The 13,735-nt window shown below is 45.3% G+C and overlaps 1 protein-coding gene across 8 annotated transcripts in view; it reads right to left on the bottom strand.

Moving 5' to 3' along the window:
• LOC116504730 (tenascin-X-like) overlaps nucleotides 1–13,735 on the bottom strand; it is a 134,529-nt gene that overhangs the window by 60,751 nt on the left and 60,043 nt on the right. For 7 of the 8 annotated variants that reach the window (XM_032211940.1, XM_032211943.1, XM_032211947.1 and 4 more), the window contains 8 exons: nucleotides 13,048–13,377; nucleotides 10,827–11,108; nucleotides 8,973–9,260; nucleotides 7,394–7,705; nucleotides 5,733–6,029; nucleotides 3,792–4,076; nucleotides 2,860–3,150; nucleotides 2,398–2,694 (listed from right to left, as the gene is read on the bottom strand). In XM_032211940.1, the coding sequence (XP_032067831.1) occupies nucleotides 2,398–2,694; nucleotides 2,860–3,150; nucleotides 3,792–4,076; nucleotides 5,733–6,029; nucleotides 7,394–7,705; nucleotides 8,973–9,260; nucleotides 10,827–11,108; nucleotides 13,048–13,377 (2,382 nt within the window). The remainder of the gene's footprint in view (nucleotides 1–2,397; nucleotides 2,695–2,859; nucleotides 3,151–3,791; nucleotides 4,077–5,732; nucleotides 6,030–7,393; nucleotides 7,706–8,972; nucleotides 9,261–10,826; nucleotides 11,109–13,047; nucleotides 13,378–13,735) is intronic. The other variant, XM_032211944.1, reaches the window with a different exon arrangement.

Genomic DNA, 13,735 nt, shown 5'->3' with positions numbered 1-13,735 from the left:
TGTGCGCATTTTTCCACTCTTATTGCGTCCGCGGAATCTCACCCAGCCGCCCTGTTTAGGGTGACCCGCTCCCTCCTGAAAGGTGAGGAGGTGTGGGAACCCTTGCAGGGAAGAGCTGAGGAGTTTGTTTCTGTCGGATAAAATCACTCAGATTCGGACACACCTGGACTCCATTTGGGCAATGCCAGCCGAGATGCTGAGGGCTAGTCTTAATCAGATTTTTGGGGATGAGTTTGAATTTATCACCCCAGAGGAAGTGGACAAGGCCATGGGAGCGGTGAGTGCCCCCACCTGTTTATTAGACCCGTGCCCCTCCTGGCTGGTTTCGACCAGCAGAGAGGTGACACGAGGCTGGCTCCATACGATTATCAATGCATCTTTGCAGGAGGGGTTTTTCCTGCAACCATTAGAGGAAGCAGTGGTGAGACCCCTCCTCAAGAAGCCTTCCCTGGACCCAGCTGTTTTGAAAAACTATTGTCCCGTCTCCAACCTTCCTTTTTTAGGGAAGGTTGTTGAGAAGGTCGTGGCGCTTCAACTCCGACGGACCTTGAAATAAATGGATTATCTAGAGTCCTGTCAGTCTGGTTTCAGGCCCGGATACACCATGGAAACTGCTTTGGTCGCCCTGACCCAGGGGTGGGTTTCTTGCCCCGTTCCAACCGGATCGGTTGGAACGAGGCCGGCAGCGTCCTCACGCACGCATGCGGCGCGCGCGCACGCAGCGTCCTTGCATGCGCATGCGGCACGCATGCGCTGTGCGCGCATGCGTACTAGCATCTGCGCGATGCTCCAGCTGCTCCTGGAGGATCGCGCAGGCGTTCTGCGCATGCGTGGAAAGCGCAAAATTTTAAAAAACCGGGTAAGGAGCGGGCGCGGGTGTGCGGGCGCGCGCGGGCGCGGGGGGGGGCTTCGCCGTTCCTGGAAATTACTTACTTCCGGGTTCGGCGACCAACTGGATCGCAGGGACCGGTGCGAACCGGTCGAAACCCAGCCCTGCCCTGACCGATGATCTCTGGCGGGCTAGGGATAGAGGACATTCCTCTATCCTGGTGCTTCTTAACCTCTCAGCGGCTTTCGATACCATCGACCATGGTATCCTTCTGTGACGCCTGGGGGAGGTGGGAGTGAGAGGCACCATATTACAGTGGTTCTCCTCTTACCTCTCTGACAGGTCGCAGCCGGTGTTGGTTGGGGGGCAGAGGTTGACCCCTACGCCCCTCGAGTGTGGTGTGCCACAGGGTTCGGTCCTGTCCCCCCTCCTATTTAACATCTACATAAAGCCGCTGGGTGAGATCATGCGACAGCACGGGGTAAAGTATCATCAATATGCTGATGATACTCAATTATATCTTTCTGCCCCTTGCCATCTCAGTGAAGCAGTGGACATGATGTGCCGATGTCTGGAGGCTGTTAGGGTCTGGATGGGGGCAAACAAACCTGTGCTCAACCCCGATAAGACTGAGTGGCTTTGGATGTTGCCCCCGAAGGACTGTTTGGACAGTCCATCCTTAACCCTGGGGGGAGAAAATTTACGCCCCTCAGAGAGGGCTCGCAATTTGGGAGTCCTCCTGGATTCGCAGCTGAAATTGGAACATCATCTGTCGGCTGTGACCAGGGGGGCTTTTGCCCAAGTTCGCCTAGTGCACCAATTGTGGCCCTATTTGGATCGGGATGCGCTTCTAACGGTCACTCATGCCCTTGTCACCTCGAGGCTGGATTATTGTAACACGCTCTACATGGGGCTACCCTTGAAAAGTGTTCGGAGACTGCAGTTAGTTCAGAATGCGGCCGCACGGATGATAGTGGGTGCACCGAGGTACACCCACATTACACCTATCCTCCGTGAGCTGCACTGGCTGCTTATTGGTCTCCGGACTCAATTCAAGGTGTTGGTTATCACCTTTAAAGCCCTACATGGCTTAGGGCCAGGATACCTTCAAGACCGAGTGCTGACACATACCTCCCAGCGACCAGTAAGATCCCATAGATTGGGCCTCCTTCGGTGGCTGCTCCGACTCTTTGGAACCAGCTACCCCGGAAATCCGGATCATACCCACTCTGATGGCCTTCAGGAAAGCCGTAAAAACTTGGCTGTTCCGGCAGGCCTGGGGCTGTTGACCTCACTATTGAGGTCCAGCCCCGACTAGAATGAATTTGATGGATGATTGTTGTTTTAAACTGTATTGTTTTTATGTTTTTTTATATTTTGTTTGTAAGCCTCCTGCAGTCCTTTGGGATTGGGTGGCATATAAAAGTTTTAAACAAACAAACAAACAAACAAATAAATAAATAAACAAATAAATAAATAAATAAGTTGCTAATGTTCAAAACCAAGAACATTAATATGGAAGAATAACATGTTAAGAGTCCCCAGTCATGCTAAATCCTGAAGCTGACCTGTGGTGGCATCGGTGGAGAGTGGGCTGGAGCGTTTGCGCCCAGTAATTCCATAGAGGTTGAACTTGTATCTCCGTGAAGGAACCAGGTTGGACACAGTGACTTCACGGGAGTCTCCCTCCACAGGCAATGCTTGGAGTTGGCCATCTGCATCCTTGTACTGGATGAGGAAGGAATCAAAGTTCCCGGTGGGGACAGCCCAATGGAGATGGACGGAATCACTTGTGACATCAAGGACTGAGAACTCTCTAAGGCTGGGTTGCACAGGAATTGGATCTTCTGTGATTGTAAGGTGGGCTAAAACACAGAAAGGAAAGGAAATGCTTATTTATAATTTCACTGATCTTGGAGACGCCATGAAAAGCTGGAATAGCCAATAAAAAGGTTGCTAGTGATCAAAACCAAGAATATTAATATGGAAGAATAACATGTTAAGAGTCCCCAGTCATGCTAAATCCTGACCTGTGGTGGCATCGATGGAGAGAGGACTGGAACGCTTCCACCCAGAGATTCCATAGAGGTTGAACTTGTATCTGTGTGAAGGAGTCAGGTTGGTCACAGTGACTTCACGGGAGTCTCCCTCCACAGGCAATGCTTGGAGTTGGCCATCTGCATCCTTGTACTGGATGAGGAAGGAATCAAAGCTCCCGGTGGGGACAGCCCAATGGAGATGGACAGAATCACTTGTGACATCAAGAACTGTAAAGTCTCCTAGGCTTGGTTGGATAGGGACTGATTCCTCTACCAAGGGAACTAAAACGTGGAAAGAAGGAAAAGGCTCAGTTATAATGTCCCGGATCCTGGAGATATAACCCAAGAGCTGCAACAATCAGTAAAAGGGTAACATTTGGGACAACCATGACCTGGATGACTGAGAATCTCCATAGACAATCTGTACAAAGTTAACTTGTTAAGGAAATTAAGAATGTTAATTTGTAAGAATAATATCTGAAAAGTGCTCAGCCATGCTAAATACTGAAGCTGGCCTGTGCTGGCATTGGTGGACAGGGGCCCGGAGCATTTGTGCCCAGCCCAACGTCATATTTTCTCTCCGCACCTGACCACAACTAGATGGGTGGAAATGCCAGCGTGGCAGAGGGAAATTGGACCATGTGATGGACTTGTAGGTGTGGGGGCAAGGTTTTGAACTTTCAACTGGGTGGAAACCTAGGAAGGTTTCAGATTTGGGTTTCCACAGTTTGTACCAACATGTCTTTCTTATTAAATTGGAACTTTGTGGAAAGCTATGCCTTGAACTCTGATTTAATTCTGGATGATATTTGGAACGATAACACCAATACTTGGAAAAATAGCAAATATGCTATATGTGAAGGAAATCTATAATACTAATATGGTTTTAAAATCTCCCATGCATAGAATCTCCTGAAACTGACCTGTCGTGGCAAAAGTAGAGATAGGGTTGGAGCGTTTGCGCCCTGAGACTCCATAGAGATTGAATTTGTATCTGCGTGAAGGAACTAGGTTGGTCAGAGTGACTTCACAGGAGTCTCCCTCCACAGGCAGGGCTTGGGGCTGGCCATCAGCATCCTTGTACTGGATCAGGAAGGAGTCAAAGCTCCCTGTAGAAACAGTCCAATGGAGTCGGACAGAATTGCTTGTGGCATCAAGCACTGACAGTTCTCCCAGGTGGGGTTGGAAAGAAGCTGGTTTCCCGGGCTCTGTGGTTTGAGTTTAAAGAGGAATATGGAAGAAAAGCTTGATTAGAATGTCTGACTGTTGGCGATATAACCTTGGAGTTGAAACATTCACTAACCACGCTACTTTAGAGCCGAGGTGGCGCAGTGGTTAAATGCAGCACTGCAGGCTATTTCAGCTGACTGCAGTTCTGCAGTTTGGCTGTTCAAATCTCACCGGCTCAGGGTTGACTCAGCCTTCCATCCTTCCGAGGTGGGTAAAATGAGGACCCGGATTGTTGTTGGGGGCAATATGCTGACTCTGTAAACCGCTTAGAGAGGGCTGAAAGCCCTATGAAGCGGTATATAAGTCTAACTGCTATACTTTAAAGAAACTAGAAATGTTAACACAAAGTTAAAGGTAAAGGTTCCCCTCGCACATATGTGCTAGTCGTTCCTGACTCTAGGGGGCAGTGTTCATCTCCCTTTCAAAGCCGAAGAGCCAACACTGTCCAAAGACATCTCCATGATCATGTGGCTGGCATGACTAAACGCTGAAGGTGCACAGAACGCTGTTATCTTCCCACCAAAGGTGGTCCCTATTTTTCTACTTGCATTTTTAGGTGCTTTCGAACTGCTAGGTTGGCAGAAGCTGGGACAAGTGATGGGAGCTCACTCCATTACGTGGCGCTAGGGATTCGAACCGCTGAACAGCTGAGCTTTCTGACCGATAAGCTCAGCATCTTAGCCACTGAGCCACTGTGTGTGAAGTTACAAGGGCTGAAAAATACAATGACTCCTGAAACTGACTTGTGGTGGCATAAGTAGAGACAAGGGTGGGGTCAGAGTGTTTTTTGTCTAGAGACTCCATAGAGGTTGAACTTGTGAGAAGGAGCCAGCTTGGTTACAATGATTTCCTTGGGGTCTCCCTCTACAGGCAAGGCTTGGGATTGGCCATTTGCATCTTTGTACTGGACCACAAAGGAGTCAAAGCTCCCAGTGTGGATGGTTCAGTAGAGATGGACCAAATCACTTGTGGCATCAAGGACTGAGAAGTCCCCAGGCTGGATTGAATAGGAACTGCAATCTCATTATTTGGAATTGGGGTGTAAAAAGAGAGAAATAGAAGAAAAAAGGTTATAATAATCTTTGTGGTAGTAAAAAATACTTCTAAGTACTATGTTTAAGAAATATTTCTGTATAATTTGATGTTGTTCAATTATTGTTACTTTTGAGATAATATCAAGAAGTTGATAATATGACACGTGTTTTCTTTATGTTCAGAATGATCCTATTGTAACTGGTTTCATCCCCGGTCTTGGACTCTATCAAGACTTTAAAAAATGAGAATTATTGAGACCTATGTACTGGCTACCATCCTGTCAGCAGTATCCTCTCTTGACCTGCTTCAAAAAATACCTGATATACTGTATATTGCTCCCTAATACTTGAATTAGTTTTGTGCCCACCAGGTGGATAAAGAGCAGTTGAAAAATGGGAAGAAATATTCCAAAAGGGGCCAGGCAAAAGAACAAAAACCCAGCACAATATTAACAAATGCTCCAACTTGCAAAAGGTAGCATGAAACAAGATATTGAAGTGTTAGGCAACTACTGCAGCAATAACACTGCTTAATAAGGAAACCAATCATGCTGATCTGAAGGTACAATGTATGAAAATCTCACAATCCTTAAAGCTGACCTGTGGTGGCATCAGTGGAAAGGGGCCCGGAGCGCTTGTGTCCAGAAACTCCATAGAGGTTGAACTTGTATCTACGAGAAGGAGCCAGGTTGGTCACTGTGACTTCACGGGAGTCTCCCTCCACAGGCAACGCTTGGGGTTGTCCCTCTGCATCCTTGTACTGGATCAGGAAGGAATCAAAGTTCCCAGTGGGGACAGTCCAATGGAGTCGGACAGAATCACTCGTGACATCAAGGACCGAGAAATCTCCTAAACTGGGTTGGACAGGAATTGGCTCCACTGAGACTCTAATGTGGGCTAAAGGAGAGAAATAAAAAAAGGACTTGGTTATAAAAAGTTCACAACATATAGGCAGATTTAACCATAGTTTCAGCTGGGAAACTGTGACCATTCTAGACCAGACCAACTTCAAAAATGCCAGGGAATTTCTAAAAGCCTGACAGATTGCCATTAATAGACACATAGACATTAACAACATCTATAGATTATACAGAGGAGAAAATTAATCAGTCCAAAAAAAGAAAAGGACTCCAGCACCTTGCCACCAGTACTCAGATCAGCACTCAGATTAGCCTTGCTTAACTCCAAGGTTAAACTTCAGTCCAACAATCAAGTAAGCAATCCAGAAACTACTATCAAAGAGCCATCAGGAAACACCCCAACCAAAGAATCACTAAGACTGCCCCCACCCCAAAATGCTGGAAATGCGAATCAATACATGGAACATATTATCTTTTATGGTGGACCTGTGAGGAGACAAATTTTTTTTGGAAAAGGATCAAAAATTGGCTGGAGGCAATAACAGAGGTTAAAATAGAATGGAAACCTAAAGTTTTTTTTTATTAGGAATAATGACTGTGAAATATAAAAAAAGAAATTCAGTATCTAATATTACATATAATTATGGTGGCAAGGATTGCCTTTGCCCAGAAATGGAAAAACAAATTAATCCCAAATGAAGATGAAATAATAAGAAAGATTATGGACTGTGCCGAAATGGATAAACTAACTAAAGAAATCCAGGGAAAGGAAGAATCAGAATTCTACCAGATATGGGATAAATGGTATAGGTGGATGGAGGAAAGAAACAAAAATCAATGAAAGAATATAACAACACTCAAAATAATAGTTATGAGTAAAATAAGAGGGTTAAGAATGGTGAAATCTAAATGAAATACAATAGAAGGGGAAATAATATAAGGTGAGCGATATCGATTGATGATTGCTAATATAAAAAACAGGAAGTTCCTGATCGCACTCTATTGTATAAATGTGGTGTACGTCTAATTTTTGTGTGTGTGTATTTTACATGTTTGTTAATAAAAATCTTTTAAAAAAAGACTGCCCCCACCCACAGAGACAGGCAAGACACCAGAATATAAACCGACAACAAACAGAACTCCTTACTAGCACTGATGATGTTACCTAGTTAGGGTAATGAAACGTCTGCAAGAAAACAATCGTGTTCAGAGAGCCCCAAGGACCCCCCCCCCATTTCAACCCTGAGCTACGAATATTCTCCTTTATTAGTTATAATAGCCTTGATGTTGGATATGCAACTCATAAGCTGCAACGTTCAGTAGAATTGCTGCTTCTTAAGGAAACCAAGAAAGTTATTATGAAGTTAAAGTATTTGAAAAGTTCCAAATCCTGAAGCTGACCTGTGGTGGCATGGGTGGAGAGCGAGCTGGATCGCTTGCGCCCGGAGACTCCATAGAGATTGAACTTGTATCTGCGAGACGGAGCCAGGTTGGTTATGGTGACTTCACGGGAGCCTCCTTCGATGGGCAATGCTTGGGGTTGGCCATCTGCATCCTTGTACTGGATTAGGAAGGAGTCAAAGGCCCCAGTGGGGACAGTCCAATAAAGACGGGCAGTATCGCTTGTGACATCCAGGACTGAGAACTCCCCCAGGCTGGGCTTAATGACTATGGTCTCATCTGGTTTCTCCTTTTTTGGCTTCTGAACTGCAGCTATTAAGGGACAGGGAATAAAAAAAAAGAGTTGTTGTCAGCACCGTTTCTCACTAGGACGGCTTTCCCTTGTAAGTTGCTTTCCAAAAAAAATCTTTCCCAAAAAAATACAGGAAATAAATCTGGACGTTTTGCCTGTTTATAATAGTTCTATTCAGAGGTGGCATTCAGCAGGCCCTGACCAGTTTTGGAGAACTGGTAGCAGAAATTTTGGGTAGTTTGGAGAACCAGTAAATACCACCTCTGATTGGCCCCGTCCCAGAGGTGGGTTCCAGATCCCGGTGCAACCGATATGGTGCAACATGGCACGGTGTCCACCACATGAATGTGTGCAGTGAGCGCATGCATCCTACCCTCCAGCGACGCATCTGCGAGCCTCTGCCACACTCCAGCTGCTTGGCGGAGCGTTGCGCAGGCACCGTATGGGCCCTGTGTGTGTGCAGAAGCACCAAAGAGTTCAAATACAGGTAAGGACGACGGGTGGGTGGGTGGGCATTCCGGAGCACTGTAACAGAATGGTACCCGGTACTCCAGGCAGGCATTAGTACGCCCGTACTGGGGCGTACTACCTGCAACTCACCACTGCCCCACCCCCATCTATTCTATGTTCCTCTCCCCCAAGTCCAGAACAGGTAGTAACTTGGCGGCCTGGGTCTCTGGAACCGGCAGCGACCCAGGCCTGCCACGCCACTGAACTGGTTCTCCTACGATGCCACCATCTTGAATTTCGGTCCTGTGCATGCGCAGAACAATTTTCACTGCAGAAATGTATTTTTTTTTACTTTTCTAATTTCCTTGCCCATGCACAGATCTTTTTCGTTTCAAATGTGCATGCGTGCAGAGCCCATTTGCAACTTTTTTTGCGCGCCAAACAGGCAGTAATGCCAGCAGCAACCCACCCCTTCCCGAGTCCCAGCTGATTGGGAGGGAATGGGGGTTTTGCCATAACCTTCCCCTGGAGTCGGGTGGGAATGGAGATTTTACAAGTCTCCTTCCCCTGCCACGCCCACCAAGCCACTCCCATCAAGCCACACCACACCCGCCAAGCCATGCCCACGGAACGGGTAGTAAAAAAACCCCACCACTGGTTCTATTAATAGTTTTAACTTTCACTGATTTCTCTTGTGTACAAAGTGAATATGTGCTGCAAGACGACAAGAAAACATCAGGAAATGCTTTCCTGTTTTTTTAATATATTAAAAGAGAAGGAAGAGGAGCTTTTAATGACTGAAAGAAAGATAGCCGCCAGGCTCATGGTGTTGCTAACCTGTCACAGCATCTGCAAAGAGAGGTCCAAGGCGCTGTGTCCCCAAAATGCCGTAGACGTTGAATCTGTATCTTTGGGAGGGAACCAAATTGGGAATAATGACTTCGCGGGAATCGCCGTCCACATGCAACTCTTGATCGTTGCCTTCTGAGTCTTGATACTGGAGCGAAAAGGAATCGAATCGGCCTGAAGGGACACTCCATGTAAGATGGGCAGAGTTGCTGGTCACCTCTGATACGGCCAGATCCCTGAGGACAGTTTTGTGGACGGACACATCCTCCTCTGATCCTGTGGAAATAAAAGAGATCTACCGTCTTTCAGACCTCCAGCACCCTGTCCATCTTTCAAGACACCGGTTATGTTTTTAAGTTTGCAGTCCTAGGTTTAGCTGTGGGCGGATCTGTATAAATTTCATCCCTTTTATTATTTACTTTACAGTAATAAAGCAATATATTCGTGAGCTGTTTCTTCAATGGATTGTATTTGGCTGGCTGTATTCCCAAGCTGAGGGCTCTAAATATGTTAACGCCTTGTTTCCTGATTTTATTATTAACTGGCCAAGGATCTTAGCTGCTGTGTCTATTTATTTTGGATGTTTTGATATTGTTTTATATTTTTGGAATTCTAAGCTGCCCAGAGTCATTGATTGAGATGTGTGGCTATAGAAATCGAATAAACAAATATAAATACATAAGGTAAAGATAAAGGTAAAGGTTCCCCTTGCGCATATGTGCTAACTGTTCCTGACTCTAGGGGGTGGTACTCATCTCCATTTCAAAGCTGAAGAGCCAGCGCTGTCCAAAAACATCTCCGTGGTCAGGTGGCCAGCATGACTAAAAGCCGAAGGCGCATGGAATGCTGTTGATTGATTGATTGATTGATTGATTGATTTAATTTGTATGCCGCCCACTCTCAAAGAGACTCAGGTTGCTTTCCTACCAGAAGTGGTTCTTATTTTTTCTACTTGCAGTTTTACATTTGAACTGCTCACTCTATTACACGGCACTAGGGATTTGAACCACCAAACTGCCGACCTTTCTGGTCGACAAGCTCAGCGCCTTAACCACTGAGCCACTGTGTCCCTATAAATGGATAACAAGTGATAAAAATCGATATCCATTCGCAAGGGCAATTTTTTAAAAATTATATAACTTTTATACATCCTGTGAACAAAGAATGTCACGAAAAAAGCACATTTTAATGCACACATCATAGTGCAGACTTTTAGAATGGGTATTTATTTCCCAGTCTGTCTTTTTCCTCCACATAATCATCCATTTTTGCATCCACCTCTTGGAAACATTTCTTCTTTTTCAGATGCATCTCTCACAACGTTTCCCTTTTGCCATTCGTCACCAACTCGATCTACAGGGTTGACTCTTTCGATTTTGATCAAGATGCAAATAGACACTATCACATGGAGGCTGGTTCTGAGAGAGCTGAAATCAAGCATTATCTTTGGGAGAATGCAACTGGGTTCACCGACAAAGGCACGCCGACAAAACCGCTGCGACAAAACGGCGACATTGAAAGCGCACCCACTAAAGCGCATCGACAAATGCGCGCCAACAAAAACGGGCCATCGAAAACAGCGCGAAAACAATGGTAACAACGTTAACAATCCTAATCGTAACCATAACCCTAACCTAAAAACCCTAATAGCGCTTTTGTGGGTGCGGTTTTGTCAGCGCGCTTTAGTGGGCGTGCTTTCAATGTCGCCGTTTTGTCATGGCGGTTTTGTCAGTGCGCATTTTTTGGGCGCGCATTTGTCGGGTCACGTGCAACTGGGTAGGGAAGGAAAGTCACACATGTTGCAGGGAAATTCTGTGGCTCCCTTTTAACCATTCCACTGACCTGTGATGAAAGTTATAGAGGCAGGACCCAGACGTCCCTGGCTGGAGATGCCATAGAGATCTATTGTATATCTGTGGGAAGGAGCCAGATTTGGGATAGTGATTTCATGGGAATCTCCCTCAGTGAAAAGCTCTTGGAGTCTTCCCTCAGCATCCTTGTATTGGATTAAAAAGGAATCAAAGTTCCCAGAGGAGACTGTCCAGGACAAGTGGGCAGAATTGCTGGTCACAGTGGCAGAAATGTCTTTAAAAATAGGAGGAGCTTTTCCTGTGCTATCGGATTCTGTGACAAAAAAAAAACAAAGGAAAACAATGAATATCACCTTAATAGAAGATGTTGCTTTCATAACAACAATAGTCACAATTTATTAAACGTGAGCTGCCTGCTCTCATAATAATAACAAGTGCAAGCTTTCCAGAGTGCTTGGAGAGGGAGGAAGTATACATTTGGCAAATCGCTAACAACAAATAAATAAATAAGTGAGCAATGCTGAAAGAAAGACAAGGCCGTTAGGTCAGAAAAAGGCCTGATTGTCGGAGCTACCGGTTGGCCAGAACCAATCCGAATCGGCTGAATCCCACACCTGCTTAATGATGTTCTGAAGCATGATGGCTATCTGTCTTGTATGAAGGTGTTGTCAGGCCTGCAGTTATATCCCTTTTAGGATCTTTGGCCTGCCACACTCTCTCTTATTTCGTTATGCTGTTTATTTGGTGTAGTAGTTGGGAGGGGGGAAATAGAAAGGAGTAGAATGGTGGAATGTGTTGTTGTCATTCTTTTCTAGAAGCCCAAGGTCATCTTTTGTCTCCGCACCTCTGCACCTGACCGGAAGCAGCTGGGTGGAGATGCCAGCGTGGAAGAAGAAGATTGAACCATGTGATGGATTTGTGGGTGTGGGGACAAGATCATGAATTTTCAACTGGATGGAAATCCGATGTAACTTTCAGAATTGGGATTCCACAGATGTGCTAAGATGTCTGATTTATTAAATTGGAACTTTAAGGATCATTTTGCCTTGGACTCTGATTTAATTCTACATGATACTTGGAACGCTGACAGGTGTTTTGTTTGGACTACTTCAGCAATATTATCCACAGTCTGAATCCTGCAAATAGAGCAACTTGATTTCTTTGGAAACCCATTTCAGTTACAATATTTCAGGGTTTCTCAGTCTTGGCGACTTTAGATTGGTGAACTTCAACTCTCAAAACTGATTGCAAAGCTATATATATATATTTTTTAAAAAGACTCTTGCTATTTTGAACAGTTGCTAAACAAGGCAGTTGATAAGAAAGGACTACCCCAGTGCTGGGATTCAAATAATTTAACAACCGATTGTGTGCCCTAATCACCAGTTGAGTAGGCAGGACTTGGTGGTCATGTGACTGGGTGGGCGTGGTCAACTCAACGTCACTTACGTCGATGGGTGCATTGCCTTAGCTGTTGCAATGTAATAAGGCTTAACCGGAGAGCCAGTTTCTGTAAGCAGGGCAATAAATATTAGGCTAGAAGCAACACCAGAATGTTTCCTTCCTGCCCTTCCTTACAGGATTAGCCCTGTAAAGTGGGGGGGGGGGGGACCAAAAGGAGATTTCTTCCAACAACCAGTTCTCCGAACTGCTTAGAAAATTAACAACCGGTTCTCCCAAATAGATGCGAACTGGCTGAATCCCACCACTGGACTACCCATATCTGAACGTTGGGAATTGAAATCCACACATCTTAAAGTTGCTAAGGTTGAGAAATACTTAAAAACACTCAGGGTTTTTAAGAAAAGACTGAACAGCCACCTATCTGAAATGGGTCTCCTGCTTGAACAGGGGGCTCGACTAGAAGACTTCCAAGGTCCCTTCCAGCTCTATTCTGATTGATTGACTGACTGACTGACTGATTGATTGATTGATTGACACTTCTCTAGTTGATTTGGCTTTGTCCACCTGTTGTAGCCCGCACGTGTCCAGCAGAGCTAGAAGCAGATTCGGACAGTTTGCCATCACTGTTCTATGTTCTAAGTGGGAGTCAGAATCATGAGCAATGACACAGAGTGCATCAGGACAGAGATGAAACACTATGGTCAGTGGGTCAGCCAATGTCCTTCATCACATCAGAAATATATGTACATTCTATCATCTTCTTTGCTGGAAAAAAAGACATCTGGAATAGAACAAAAATCAAGATGCCAGTTAGAACTTGACAAATTCAAGGAATATAGTGAAGGTACCTGTAATTATTTTTGTTGAGAAGGGGGCGTTGTAGCTTCCACCAGGTCTCTCTCCCTGCAACTCCATTTCATACTCCGTCCCAGGGTGCAAATCCGTTAAATCGACACTTCTCTCTGTCCCCGGAATGCTGATTTTTTTGGGAGGTGCCCCAGATTTGGGATCCCTATAGTAGAGGAAAAACCTATGGAAGAAATTGGGTGGAGCTGTCCATGTCACACGGAGCTGGTTTGGAGAGAGTTCAGTCACTTGTAGGTTCTTCAGTGGACCTTCGGGAGTTGAGGTGAGTGTGACGATCGTTTGGATCTTGTCATTTGTTGGTGAACTTGGAGCTGAAGGAAAAGAGATTTGAGGTGAGGGAACCAGAAATTCTTTTTTTTAAAGTTTCATCAACTTCCTCCTTTAGTTAGTCTGGCGAGCATATTTCTCTACTTCGTGGATGGTAGTAATTCAAGGGTTTCTTGTATCTCTCTGTGTGCCTTTTCATTGCAGTTTGAATTTTTGAGCCTTTGAAATGTGACAGATTGTTACTTTGGAATCAGAAACGGGAAATTTTTAGAACTGTACCCCAGAGTCATTCTGTGAGTGAGATGTTTCATCTCTCTAAATTTGATAAATAATGTTCCCAATCCTATATTAAATGAAAGAAAAATTCACAAAAATGTTGGCATCTGGATTTCCGAAGCTGGG

This window comes from Thamnophis elegans, chromosome 2 (assembly GCF_009769535.1).
Source record: "Thamnophis elegans isolate rThaEle1 chromosome 2, rThaEle1.pri, whole genome shotgun sequence".
Classification (NCBI taxonomy): domain Eukaryota; kingdom Metazoa; phylum Chordata; class Lepidosauria; order Squamata; family Colubridae; genus Thamnophis; species Thamnophis elegans.
Note: the sequence above shows the minus strand (reverse complement) of the source record. Positions and strands in the feature narration are given on the sequence as shown.